The sequence below is a fragment of the Natator depressus genome, chromosome 14 (assembly GCF_965152275.1).
Source record: "Natator depressus isolate rNatDep1 chromosome 14, rNatDep2.hap1, whole genome shotgun sequence".
NCBI lineage: Eukaryota > Metazoa > Chordata > Testudines > Cheloniidae > Natator > Natator depressus.
The window spans coordinates 36,733,919-36,747,804 of NC_134247.1; the positions used below are offsets into that span (position 1 = coordinate 36,733,919).

At 47.0% G+C, this 13,886-nt stretch overlaps 1 protein-coding gene across 1 annotated transcript; it reads right to left on the reverse strand.

Moving 5' to 3' along the window:
* Positions 1 to 3,716: 3,716 nt before the first annotated feature.
* On the reverse strand, positions 3,717 to 13,659 carry LOC141998883 (olfactory receptor 6N1-like). The gene is made up of 3 exons (XM_074971852.1): positions 13,591 to 13,659; positions 11,854 to 12,759; positions 3,717 to 3,797 (listed from the first exon to the last, which is right to left on the reverse strand). Exons 2-3 carry the CDS (start codon positions 12,748 to 12,750, stop codon positions 3,717 to 3,719), a joined length of 978 nt encoding a protein of 325 aa, XP_074827953.1. The 5' UTR covers positions 12,751 to 12,759; positions 13,591 to 13,659.
* Between the last annotated feature and the right edge of the window lie 227 nt (positions 13,660 to 13,886).

The following is a 13,886-nucleotide window of genomic DNA, read 5'->3' on the forward strand; positions in this document are numbered from 1 at the left end:
AGCCTCAGTATCTCCTCCTGCGTGTTCCGATCATGCTCGCTATATGCTTTCCTGGCCTCTGCCACTGAATGTCTCCATGCATTCAGCTGTGCCCTATCAGTGCAGAAAGACTGCATGAGATCTGAAAACATGTAATTGCGAGTGCGTTTTTTTTGCCTTCTAATCTGCGATAACCTCAGGGACGGAGTTGATGCAGGGAGCATAGAAGCATTTGCAGCTGCAGGGGGTGGGAGAAAGGGAGAGTAGACTTTTAAAAAGATACATTTCTGAGAACAAAAGGGAAACTCTTTCACAGTGAATCAAGCAATTCACAGCAGAGAGCACATGTTTTTTAGGTACAAGGTCACATTTTGCTTTTTATATTGAGCGCCTGCCGGTATGGTGACACATCACGTATGGCTGGGCAACAGCACTCGTTTTGCAGGCAGCCATGGTAAGCCAAAGGGTACGTGGGGTTGGCTTCTTCCTCTTTCATAACATGTGGGAATGGTTTGAAACTGCAGCGCCCTCCTTTCCCATAGCAACCAATGCTGGTTGGGGTTGCCATTTAGAAGGAGGGGCTGCATTTTTGGGGTGGATGTGCAGCAGCACCCCCCCCCCCACCCCCCAGCGAGGCTATACTCCCTGATGATCCCTTTTAGCCAAGCGCAAACAGCCCAGCATGACCAGGGTCTAATGTGTTGGGGCTCACCACACAGAGGGGATTATTGGTCCCTTACAAAACTTCCCCTATTTCAACCATGAATGATATCACTCTCCTGAGGCTGACAAAGAAAGATAAAGACCAAATGTTGCATGAATGCAACCAAAACCGAGGACCATTTGCTGCCATATTTTGTGCTGCAATGATTCCAGACCACTTGCTACTGGCTTGGCATGGTAAAGTGTCCTACCGTGGAGGATGAAATAAGGCAGCCCTCCCCAGAAACCTTCTTCAAAGGCTTTCAGAGTTCCTCCAGGAGAGCTTCATGGAGATGTCCCTGGAGGATTCCCGCTCCATCCTCAGACACGTTAACAGACTTTTCCATTAGCTGTACTGGCCGCAAATGCATCCCAATTGTTCAAGGCAAATCAAACATGAAACACAATTACTTTTAACCCCTGTAGTGTCGTTACAAATGCGCACTCACCAGAGGTGCCTCCTCTGCCTTCAGGGTCCGGGAACAACAGGCCCTGGGAGTGTATTGGCTCCAGGCTGAGGAAAAGGTCCTAGCTGCCAGGAAGAACGCATTTTCCGCTTTGCATTCTCCTCCTCTTCCGCCTCTTCCTCATCCACAAAATCCTCCTCCGTGTTGGGGTACTGATAGGGTCCCCCCCTAGAATGGCACGCAGCTGATCATAGAAGTGGCATGTCTGGGGCTCTGACCCAGAGCGACCGTTTGCCTCCTTTGTCTTGCTTTTGGGAGGCTTGCCTGAGCTCCTTAATTTTCACAAAACACTGACGTGCATTCCTGGTATAGCCTCTCTCCACCATGCCCTGGGTGATTTTGGCATATATATCAGCATTTCTTCTGCTGGATCGGAGTTCTGCCTGCACAGATTCTTCTCCCCATACGGCAGTCAGATCCAGTGTCTCAAGTTCACTCCATGCTGGAGTTTGTTTGCAATTCTGGGACTGCATGGTCACCTGTTCTGTTGAGCTTGCCAAGCTGACCAAACAGGAAATGAAATTCAAAAGTTCCCGGTGCTTTTCCTGTGTACCTGGCTAGTGCAGCGGAGTTGAAAGTGCTGCCCAGAGTGGTCACATTGGAGCACTCTGGGATACCTCCTGGAGGCCAATACCATCAAAGTGCACAGTGCTGCATCTACACTACCCCAAATTTGACTCAGGAAGGTCGATTTTAGTGCTACTCCCCTCGTTGGGAAGGAGTACAGCAGTTGATTTTAAGAGCCCTTTAGGTCAGTGGAACGGGGTTGGTTGTGTAGACACCTTCATTATAAAATCGACCTAATGCAGCTAAATTCGACCTAACCTCATAGTTAACCTCGTAGCCTTGGTTCCCTGCAGAATGGGCACCTCGGGGCCTTTCCCCACTTACCCATCAGTGGGTCCTCTTGCCCCTCCACTTCTCCATCTCCAGCTCATGCTTTTGTTGCTTCTCCTGCTGTTCGGCCTCACGCTTTTGCTGCTTCTCCTGGTCCTCTACCTCCTGTGCTCTCAGCTACAACTCCAACCGCTTCAAATCTACTGATGGGGAACCAGGTCGTGAAGACCCCCTGCTGGATGTGAAACCAGGTCTGATAAATGACCTGGTTTGCTCTGGCTGCTGTCTTTGCTGCTCCCAGACTCTGTAGGGCCTGGAACCTGCTATTTAGACTGGTCGTCCTTCTCTAGCCGTGCAATCAGCCGTGCCTTGTTGAGCTTCCCAATGCTTAAGCCTCTCTCCCTACCCAGGTTTGCAATGTTCTTCTTAGAGAGATGCTTATAGGCCATTTCCTCGCTCTTTCCTTTACCTTCCCTTGTTTTACCGCTGCCAGTCACTTATTGCAAGGCCCTTCTGGTGCCTTCAGCAGCCAACCATCTACTGGGTGCATTCGCCAACCATACTCTGCTACCACCTGTCATGGATCCACAGGTCTGGTGCTCTTGAATGGCTCTGGAACAGTACCTGGGAGGGCCCCTGTAGTGTGTCAGCTCAGTTAGGGTCACACTCTCATTAGGGTATACCTCTTGGCTTCACCACCTCCGGGGACCCAACTTAGGAACCCCTGCTTCTCACTGTGAGCTCCCCTCAGGGAGTCCACCTGAATTGGATCCCTGGGGAAGACTTGCACACCGAAAAGGAGCAATGCACCCCCATCTTCCTGACTCTGGAGTGACTCTCAGCCAGACTTGTAAAAGCAGAAGGGTTTATGAGATGTCTGGAGCACAGCGTAGAAAGTCCCTCGTTGTCGTATAGAATGGAAAGTTACAGCATAGCCCATCTGGGTCAGTCCCAGAGCCCAGTGCTCTCTGACCCCTCTGTAGTCCCAGTCCAGAAGCTTCTCCCTGCCTCCAACAGCCCACATTTAAGAACCCCACCTGGCCCCTCCCCAGTCCGTTGTCCTCCAGCTGGTCACACCCAGCTGGCTTCCTGTGGAGGATAGGCCATCCATGGTCATTTGTTGCTAGGCACCAAATGTCTGGGCAATTGGAGTGGCCATTGTCTTCTGGGAGTCTCCCTGGGCATGGGGACCCAGGCAGCTAGGTGTCGGTCACACCTGTGTCCCTGAGACTCTGCAAAGAATAAACAGACCCTTCCCCCACCTAATTAAATATGCACCACATAGGGGAAACTGAGGCACACACAATATTCATATGAAACTGTCTGAATTTGATTACAAGACTTTATTACCTAACACAGAGAATCAAAGAACAGGGGATATACACAGGGATTTACTTTGATGGTTAGTGGATTTTGTTCCTTACAAAATGTCAGCTCTGTGCATTTTCAGACACTGTGCACCCTTCTCACGTGGGGTGAACTGCCAGCACCATGACGAAAAAGACCATCATACTGCGTGTGTATCAGTGCTGAACATTGGAGAGTGACAGAGCTGTCCACAATGGCACTTTCCTGCAAGCTGTGTTACATGGGCACAGCAGGGGACCACGAAAACTGTCTCAATATCTCTCTACAGATCATCTCCAATTCCTTTTCACTTTACTGCTGAGATTTTTCAATGGGACTTTTCAACTTAATTGTGCTTAAATCACCCAGGCAGCTTTGAAAACCTCAGGCTAAGTTATCTCGGAGTCTCCGCATGTTTTTGTGAAAGTCACATTTGCTGACTGCTTTGCACAAGGCTTCCTTGACCTCTCTGTTTCCCAGGCTGTAGATGAGGGGGTTGACCAGGGGAGTCAGGACCAGGTAGCAAAGAGAGAGCACTTTGTTCAGGTCTCCCAGGGTATCACATTTCGGTAGCATGTACACAATCATTATTGTTCCATCGAAAATTGTCACGATGATGAGGTGAGAGGAGCAGGAAAACGCCTTCTGCCTCCTGGTGGTGGAAGGGATTCTCAGGATGGTGGCGACGATACACGCGTAGGACGTCAGGGTTAGTAGGAATGGAGGCAGGGTGAATACGCAGGCAAGTGTGATATAAAACCAAGTCAGGAAAAGTCAGGCTGTGAGCAGGAGTCAGGCCTCGTCACAAAACATGCCTACTTGCAAGTTCACAGAGCCTGGCAAGAACAGGGCTGGCACTGCAAAAACAGAAAGATTCCTCAGAAGTGCTAAGCACAGGACACTCATGTAAACTCATTCCAGAAGGGTGGTACCAGAACACCCTGACACCAAGTATGGTGTAAATACACTCCCCGACGATAACAGGGACACACTGATGCCTCCTAAAGATAAGGTCAGGATAACAGGGTGAGGGATAGAGATAGTTTGATCGAACCAATAAGTACAAGGTAAAGTGGTAAGTAGCCACGTTAGAGGGGCAATAGGTAACTTGTTTGTATCACTGTATAAAAGAGGGGTCAGAGAGAGGGCGTATTGGTCCGGCTGAAGGGGGAGCGGAAGAGCCCACTGCTCACTGAGCCGAGACTATTGTAATGGGTGTACATGGGTTAGCATACCTGTAGCACGTACAGAACGCTAGGACTATGCTTCATTGACAATAAACCTGGCCGAGTGTCGTCGCCACTGAATCGAGCCTGTGGTCTTCTTGGGCAGTTCGACTGGAGGCTGCTGGACCAGCTCTCTGCACAGAGCTGGTGCAGCACACAGAGAGAACACAGACACAGCCAGGGGTGGCTCTACAGATTTTGCCACCCCAAGCAGTCGCCGCCGAATTGCTGCCGCGCCCAGAAGAGTGGCAGAGCTGCTGCCGAATTGCCGCCGAGGGACACGGACTGCCGCCTCATTCTGAATGCCGCCCCAAGCACCTGCTTGGAAAGCTGGTGCCTGGAGCCAGCCCTGCACACAGTCAACAAGTGACAACAGCCTTCAATGGAAGAATTGCGTGAGTAACAATGGCTAACATGACTCCGGCTTACCTGATTGGGTGCTGAAGCCATGCAGTTTAACAAACACACAGGAAACTGAATATAAAGTAAATTTAATCCATAATTTGCAAATGAAAGATTTGGAAAGAAAGATGCATCTCTCACACACTCACATCCCCAGTAGAAATATTTCTCCGAAGGAACTTTGATGTTATCAGTAATTACTAATGTTTGTTTATTTAACAATATTCTCAACCATCTGATGAGCAGGAGCAGAATTCAGGGTCTTGCAGATTAGTTTCCCATTGGAGGAGAATTCAGTGATGTGGAGTCTGGGTAATTGCTGAGGGTAACTTGTTTGTTTTTACACTATATACACCAGTCCTGGAGCAGAGGTGGCCACAGATAAAACGCAGGGACTCCCCTCTTTTAGGGATCTCAGCCCATACTCCAGGAGCAGGACTAGCATGCAAGGACCTTCCCCCACAGGATACTTTTATCCCAGGACACTAAGGGTGAAAGCTGGGTCACCACCAGCAAGTGGGAGCTGGGCAAGACAGGTTACTTCTCACTATGATCACTCTGACGAGTGTTGCATGCTTGTCTCTAATGCTTTTGCATCATGAACTAACTGTTCAGATATTTTTGATGCAACAGCCCTCTGGACTGTATCATAATAGCTATTGCAATAGCTTCTCTATAGTTCCAGTGTCGTTCCTGGGATGTGCCCGATGGGTTGCCTGACCATTCTGTGTGTTGGATTCTCATTTCTGAGAGGTTCCTGCCTCTCAAATAAATTGTTTACCATGGGAAAGAAAATGTCCAGCCGTCTCAGTCCTGAGGCCACTGGTGTTATACATAGTTCCCAGTTTTGGGGAAAACCCTGTTTTAAAGTAAACTTCTTCGGTTTTCCGATCTCTTTGATTTGGCCAATGTTCATCCCAAGTGGCACTGAGGAGTTCTCAAAACTGTACTTGCAAAAGTGTCAGAGAGATTGTAGAGATGACAGTTTTGAAAAAAGTTTTCCATAAATGTGTCCTTTGATAGTCTGCTCTTTTGGAGTCCCTGCCTGGTTACAGAATGGAACCTGGACATTTGGAGGCTGCCTAACTAGTCTCCACTATCCCTGGTCCAACTGACTCAAGAGATAGGGAGCGGGACAATGTATTCAAATTCACATCCTAATTGAAATATCAGAGGTGGTGAAAAGCAGCACTAAGTACAGATTTCAGAGAGGTAGCCGTGTTAGTCTGTGTCAGCAAAAAGAACAGGAGTACTTGTAGCACCTTAGAGACTAACAAATTTATTTGAGCATAAGATTTTGTGGGCTAAAACCCACTTCATCGGATGCATACAGTGGAAAATACAGTAGGAAGATAGATAGATAGGTAGATAGATAGATAGATAGATATACACAGAGAACATGACAAAGTGGGTGTTGCCATGCACACTATAACAAGTGATCAGTTAAGGTGAGCTATTAACAGCAGGAGAAAAAAAACTTTTTGTAGTGATAATCAAGATGGCCCATTTCCCACAGTTGACAAGGAGGTGTGAGGAACAGTGGGTGTGTGTGTGTGGAAATAAACATGGGGAAATAGTTTTACTTTGTGTAATGACCCATCCACTCCCAGTCTTTATTCGAGCCTAATTTAATGGTGTCCAGTTGGCAAATTAATTCCAATTCAACAGTCTCTCGTTGAAGTCTATTTTTGAAGTCTTTTTTGTTGCAATATTGTGACTTTTAGGTCTGTAATCGAGTGACCAGGGAGATTGAAGTGTTCTCCGACTGGTTTTTGAATGTTATAATTCTTGACATCTGATTTGTGTCCATTTATTCTTTTACGTAGAGACTATCCGGTTTGGCCAATGTACATGGCAGAGGGGCATTGCTGGCACATAATGGCATATATCACATTGGCAGATGTGCAGGTGAACGAGCCTCTGATAGTGTGGCTGATGTGATTAGGTCATATGACGGTGTCCCCTGAATAGATATGTGGGCACAGTTGGCAACGGGCTTTGTTGCAAGGATAGGTTCCTGGGTTAGTGGTTTGCTTTTGTGGTGTGTGGTTGCTGGTGAGTATTTGATTTAGGTTGGGGGGCTGTCTGTAAGCAAGTATTAGTGATTTCAATTCTGTTGGCTTGCAACAAGACTCTCAGTTGAGTCTTACTCAACTCTATTATTACACAGTACAGAAAAGAAGGGTCAACTAGTGTTTAGTACCCTTCAGCAAAGCCCACACCACAAACTACCTGTCCACACTCTCTCTCAATTCCACTGGACTTTGGCACCCACGTCCCCTGCTTAGCGAATGAAGTTTAGTTGAGGGTGAGTCCCTCTATCCGGAGATGCCAAGCACAGTTCTGTTGCCCTTGATCCCCACAACAAGGATACACAATCCTTTATTACCCCTGCCCCAATAACAAAGTGACTTGTTATCCAACACCACCAAAAGTCATTATCTGGGTAAGAGGCAAAGAGTCCTGTGGCATGTCTTGGAGCATAAGCTTTCGTGGGTGAATACCCACTTCGTCGGATGCATGCTGGGCAAAGCATTCCCATCATGCCTAGGCAGAGTGGGCGTGTCTATGCAAACAAGGTCAGTTCATGAAATCTTCTTCCCCAGCTCATCGCGAGAGGTCAGGGAAGAGTTCATGCAGACCTTGCTTACACTTATAAAAGGGGGGAAAATCCCACTGGGGAAAATTCTTCACATAATGGTGAAACACTATATCATTGGCTCCCAAACTGGGGGGCATGCCCCCCTGGGGGGGGCATGAAGAAATTCCAAGGGGGGCACGAGGCGGCCCGGCCCTTGAGCTCCCGGCTGGGGAGGTGAGCCCCTGCCCCCTCCCCTCCTGCCCACACTCCCCTACAGTTACGCCGCCGTGCGGGCAGCGCAGCTTGCACCCGCCCACCTCCCAGGCTTTCCAATAAGCCAGTTCTGCCACTCTGAGCAGCCTGATAAGGGGGCTGGGAGCAGGGGGAGGGAGGTTGGATAAGGGGCAGGAGGTCCCGGGGGGGCAGTCAGGGGACAGGGAGCAGTTGGATGGGGCGGAGGTTCTGGGGGGGACAGGGACGGTCAGGAGACAGGGAGCGGGGGGGTTGGATAGGGGGTGGGGTCCCGGGAGGGAGGTTAGGGGAGGGGGATCCTGGGAGGGAGTGGTCAGGGGACAAGGAACAGGGCGGGTTGGATGATGGTAAAGGAGAGGTGGGGGGCATGAGGGTGTCTCAAAAATTAAAAAGGGGGTGTGATGCCAAAAAGTTTGGGAACCACTGCACTAGGTGATGGCCTGTTAAAACCTACTGCCCCTATAATAATAAAAAGAACAGGAGGACTTGTGGCACCTTAGAGACTAACAAATTTATTAGAGCATAAGCTTTCGTGAGCTACAGTCCACTTCATCGGATGCATCCGATGAAGCTCAAGGAAGCTTATGCTCTCATAAATTTGTTAGTCTCTAAGGTGCCACAAGTACTCCTGTTCTTTTTAAGGATACAGACTAACACGGCTGCTGCTCTGAAACCTATAATAATAAATAATATGAAGCCTTTATCTGCTGCCATCTACTGGACATTTCAGAAAATAGCAGGCCAATTCTCCTGTTTAGAATATGCTGCCCTCTAGTGGACACCTTGCAGCATCAATGACCTTTCCTTTTCACATTGAGGACTTTATCCTGTTCTGAAATATATTGGCCAATATTCCTGAGCTTTCCTCATTTCTTTCAATCTGATGCCCCTAGGGTCGATTACACAGCATGACAGTCTATTGCTCAGTTCTTACCCTCTGCTCTCTTCTGGAGTTAATCACAGTGGATGCTGTATCTACCTCATTCCAACCTTGATGCTCTTGTGTCCCCGTTGGTCATTATTCAGTATAACAGCCCATTTCTTGTCCCTTAACACCTGCTACCATTTCACAATCCTTGGTCCACCATGGTACACTTTTCCCATCTTTAGGAAGTGTTGGTAAGCTAGAACTAGCTAGGCTGGCTGTCTCTGATTCCCTTATTAACACGACTTCAGAATTCCTCAATATCTTCATTTGTACATTGCTCACTCACATTCCTCACTTTGGTTTCTAAAGATATTTCCAGTTCCTTACATAGCATAGAGATCCATTGATCCACAAAATTCTTTCTTCACCATTTACAGTGATGCTATCTAATCTGTATTATACAGCTTTACCTCTGTCCACGTCCATTTGCTGGTCATTTGGCAACATAACTTCTCTTTTCTTGACTTCCACTTTGGCTGCTATCCACTGGGCAGCACCGCTGCACCTTTCCCATTCCTCTACCCTCTAGTGACCCTAGAGAGCATAATCACATCTTGCCTCATTTCTTACCTACTGCTAGGTGTGTGCTGTTCCAAATTAGAGCTGCTGGGAACAAAACCGTACAATAGCATGATTGCAAAATTAGTGGCTACAGAAGCACATACAACAATAGCAGTGGCTTTCAAAGGTTTATCAGGGGTTTCCCATCCATCCAGTGCATTTCTGTTGCTGTGGGGTCTGTTTCCAATGGAAATGCATAACTGAACCTGTGTGGAGCAGAGCTGTCTAAGGCACCTGGGGCTGGCTGGACACGGTGCCCTGAGAACTAGCCCTCTCGGGACGGGCACTCGTTGCAGTCAGTTTTGGGGACACTCAGTGTAACACGTCCCCTCCCTTTGAACTGCTCTGTACCATTGGCAGCAGCAAAGCAGCTTCTGTCCTGCAGGGCCACAGGCCAAGTCCCTCCTCGGTGCCCGGTTGACAGACCCGACCCCAGGAACGGCCTCAGTTCTACGGGTGCCCTGGCAAACCCCCAGCTGGGTCTGGGCAGTCCCAGTGCCCCTGGCTTGTGAGTCTACCTCTTTGTTTGCCCAGCCTCCCTGCCTCCAAGGGCCCGGTGAGCCTGGTGCACGTGCTTTGTTGAAGCTGGTCCCAGCCGGGCATAGCCCAGATAAGAGCTATGAAGCTGTTCCTGGTGAAGTGTCCAGAGGTCACTGCTGGGGCCTGGCTGTTTGCATCCAGCCTGTGGGAGTGCAGTGAAGGTGGGTTTGCAGAGGGGTATGATGGCAATAATCACAATTAATATAAACATAAAAATGATTTTGATCAAAAATGGGTTTTTTATGGAAATAAAAAATTCATTAAAATTGTCTCCATTCTCCCTCATGCCCAGTTAAACTCCATGAAAAAAAACATGGTTATGGCCACCTCCCTCCCTGGTCCTTCTACTTAGATGGACAACACTGACCCGAGTTCAGGCTGGATTTTCTATTGTGTCCTTAGGGACTTAAGAACTGCAGCAAAAAACAGGATGCCACACATTGTTTTTTATTTCCATTTGACTGTCTGAATTAGATTACAAAACTTTATTATCTAACATTGAGAAACAATGAACAGGGAACAGACACAGGGATTTACTTGGATCGTTAGTGGATTTTGTGCCTTATACAATGTCAGCTCTGTGCATTTTCAAATGCCGTACACACTCCTCACATAGGGTGAATGTTTAACCAAGACCGTGGACAAAAATACCATCATCCTGCATAAAAAGAACAGGAGTACTTGTGGCACCTTAGAGACTAACAAATTTATTTGAGCATAAGCTTTCATGGGCTACAGCCCACTTCATCAGATGCATGCAGTGGAAAATTCAGTAGGACGATTTCATATACACAGAGAACATGAAACCATGGGTGTTACCATACACAATATAACATGAGTGATCAGTTAAGATGAGCTATTACAAGCAGGAGAGGGAGAGGGGGAAAAAAAGCTTTTGTAGTGATAATCAAGATGGGCCATTTCCAGCAGTTGACAAAAACGTGTGAGGAACAGTAGGGGGGGGAAATAAACATGGGGAAATAGTTTTACTTTCTGTAATGACACATCCACTCCCAGTCTTTATTCAAGCCTAATTTAATGGTGTCCAGTTTCTAAATTAATTCCAATTCAGCAGTCTCTCGTTGGAATCTGTTTTTGAAATTTTGTTGTTCTAATATTGTGACTTTTAGGTCTGTAATCGAGTGGCCAGAGAGATTGAAGTGTTCTCTGATTAGTTTTTGAATGTTATCATTCTTGACATCGGATTTGTGTCCATTTATTCTCTTACGTAGAGACTGTCCGGTTTGGCCAATGTACATGGCAGAGGGGCATTGCTGGCACATGATGGCATATGTCACATTGGTAGATGTGCAGGTGAACGAGCTCTCTGATAGTGTGGCTGATGTGATTAGCCCCTGTGATTGTGCCCTCTGAATAGAGATGTCCACATATGAATCTGACTGCCTGTGAGATTATCTTCCATTCTAATCGTACAGAGTTCTTCTTTTATCTATATTTTGTTCTTCTAATAAAGCTCTTTTTTAAAAGAATCTGATTTTAGGACCCTAAAAACCCAAGCCTGGTCTGTGCTCATCTAGGTTATTCTCAGGCCTCCCCAGGAAGCGGGGTGTGAGGGCTTGGGGGGATATTTTGGGGGAATAGGAACTCCAAGTGGTCCTTTCCCTGAATCTTTGTTAAATCACTTGGTGGGGGCAATGTACCCTCCAAGGGTAAAGAATTTGTGCCTTGGGGAAGTTTTACCCTAAGATGGTAGAAATAAGCTTAGGGGGTCTTTCATGCGGGTCCCGACATCTGTACCCTAGAGTTCAAAGCGAGGCGGGAACCCTGACACATGGAAACAGCACGGAACTGTAAACACTGGCTCAGTAACTCCATACAGATCATCTCCATTTTTTTCACAATAGTGATGAGATTTTTAATGGGGGTTTTCAACTCATTTTCACTGGGGGTGATAGCCTGAGGTTTTCACAGCTGCCTGGGTGATTTAGGCAAAGTTGTTATCTAGGATTCTCTGCATGTTTTTTTGAAAGCCACATATTTACTGACTGCTTTGCTCAAGGCTTCCTTGACCTCTCTGTTTCTCAGGCTGTAGACGAGTGGGTTAACCAGGGGAGTCAGGACTGTGTAGCAAAGAGAGAGCACTTTGTTTAGGACGCTTAGTGTCTCATGTTTCGGTAGAATGTAGACAATCATTAGGGTTCCATAGAAAATTGTCACCACGATGAGGTGAGAGGAGCAGGTGGTAAATGCCTTCTGCCTCCCTGTGGTGGAAGGGATTCTCAGGATGGTGGCAATGATACACACATAGGACGTCAGGGTTAGTAGAAATGCAGGTAGAGTGAATACACAGGATAGTACAAAATCCAGCAATATGATCAGGTGTGAGTCCCCGCAGGAGAGTTTTATCAATGGGATGAGATCACAGTAGAAATGGTCAATTTCATTCGGGCCACAGAATATTAACTGTGACATGAATAATACAAAGATGTCAGTAACCAAACAACCATTTAACCATGACCCAGCAGCCAACTGGAGGCAAAACCTGGTATTCATAAGAGTTGAATACTGCAGGGGTTTACATATCGCTAAATACCGATCATAAGACATCACTGCTAAGAGACAGCATTCCGTAGCCGCCAGAGCACAAAAGAAATACAGTTGTGTGATGCAGCCACTGACTGAGATGCTTTTGTCCCCAGTCAGGAGACTGGCCAGCATCTGGGGCAGGATGGTCGAGGTGTAGCAGGTCTCCAGGCAGGACAAGTTCCCCAGGAAGAAGTACATGGGGGTGTGAAGGTGCTGATCAGCCACAACTAGTGCAGTGATGAGCATGTTCCCGAACATAGTTGCCATGTAGATCACTAAGAACATGAGGAAGAGAAGAATTTTCAGTTCAGGGAGATCCCCGAATCCCAGGAGGATAAATTCTGTGACAGCCGTTTGGTTTCTCTGGTTTCTGTCTGCCATGGGTTGAGTCTAGGAATAATAAAGCAAACTGTGCAATTGAATTGGAAGAACATAGAGCTGAAAGCTAATCAATTGTTAATTAATTCAGTAAATATTCAGAAACTCCCCTCCCTCTCCTGGTTACCAGCTGAAGTTTTAAGGCTAAGTGTTGACTTTAGTCAAAGTGCAAGGAATCACAGTTCAAGAACAGATCTTTTGTATCCGTGTAGACAACCCTATGCCATATCAGAGCAATGACTAATATAACAGGCCATTTCTCTTCGGTAGCCGAGTAATGATATGCAGATCAGACTCTTTATCTACTGTCGTATCCCATCTAGTGACATACTGAAGCTGAACAATGACGCTTAAATGCAGCATTTCACTTCTGGCAACTGCCAGAATCATGCCATGACTTAGGAGTCAGAAATCAATAAATACATCAACTAAAATGTTGAACTGAGATATCCGCTGCAGTCTATTTTCCTTAGGCATTGATCTTCTGTTAGAATAAATGCAAATTATTCTAACAATGATTCCTGGTATATTCCGCATTTCAGTGCCCTGTAGGAGAAGGAATAACTTCTCCGCCCTCCTCACAGGACATGGATCTCAGCTTCTATCTCTGTGAAATAGTGCTATGAATGCTGATTGGCACTGCTGTGGGAAAGAGAGGCTAAAACTGCTAATATTCACCTGAAGAAGAGCTCTGTGTAGCTCAAAAGCTTCTCTCCTCCACCAACAAGATTTAGTGCAATATCAGATATTAACTCACCACCTTGTCCCTCTAATATTCACAAAGCACATTCATGCCCCTGCTTGCTGGTGGTATAGAAATGCAGTCAGGAAGATGGTGCTCACCTGTAACCACAGGACATCCCAAGCTTGAAGCGATGAGCTCTTATTTCTCAGGGCTTGGCCACCAGGACGTAGGTTCCTCAGCTGAGGTTCTTGTCTCTCCTCTTTCTGCAGAAACTGGATTTTCTCAGTGAAGAGACCTGCAGTTACCTGAAGGGATGAGCAAGTGCATTTGATCTACCTTTGGAAAATGAGCTTCCCCTTGGATTTACAAAGTGTAAATGCTGCCTCATATTTGTATTCAGCATTCATGCTTTTTAATATGGTCCCACCTCAACCTTTCTCCCACTTGGTTCATT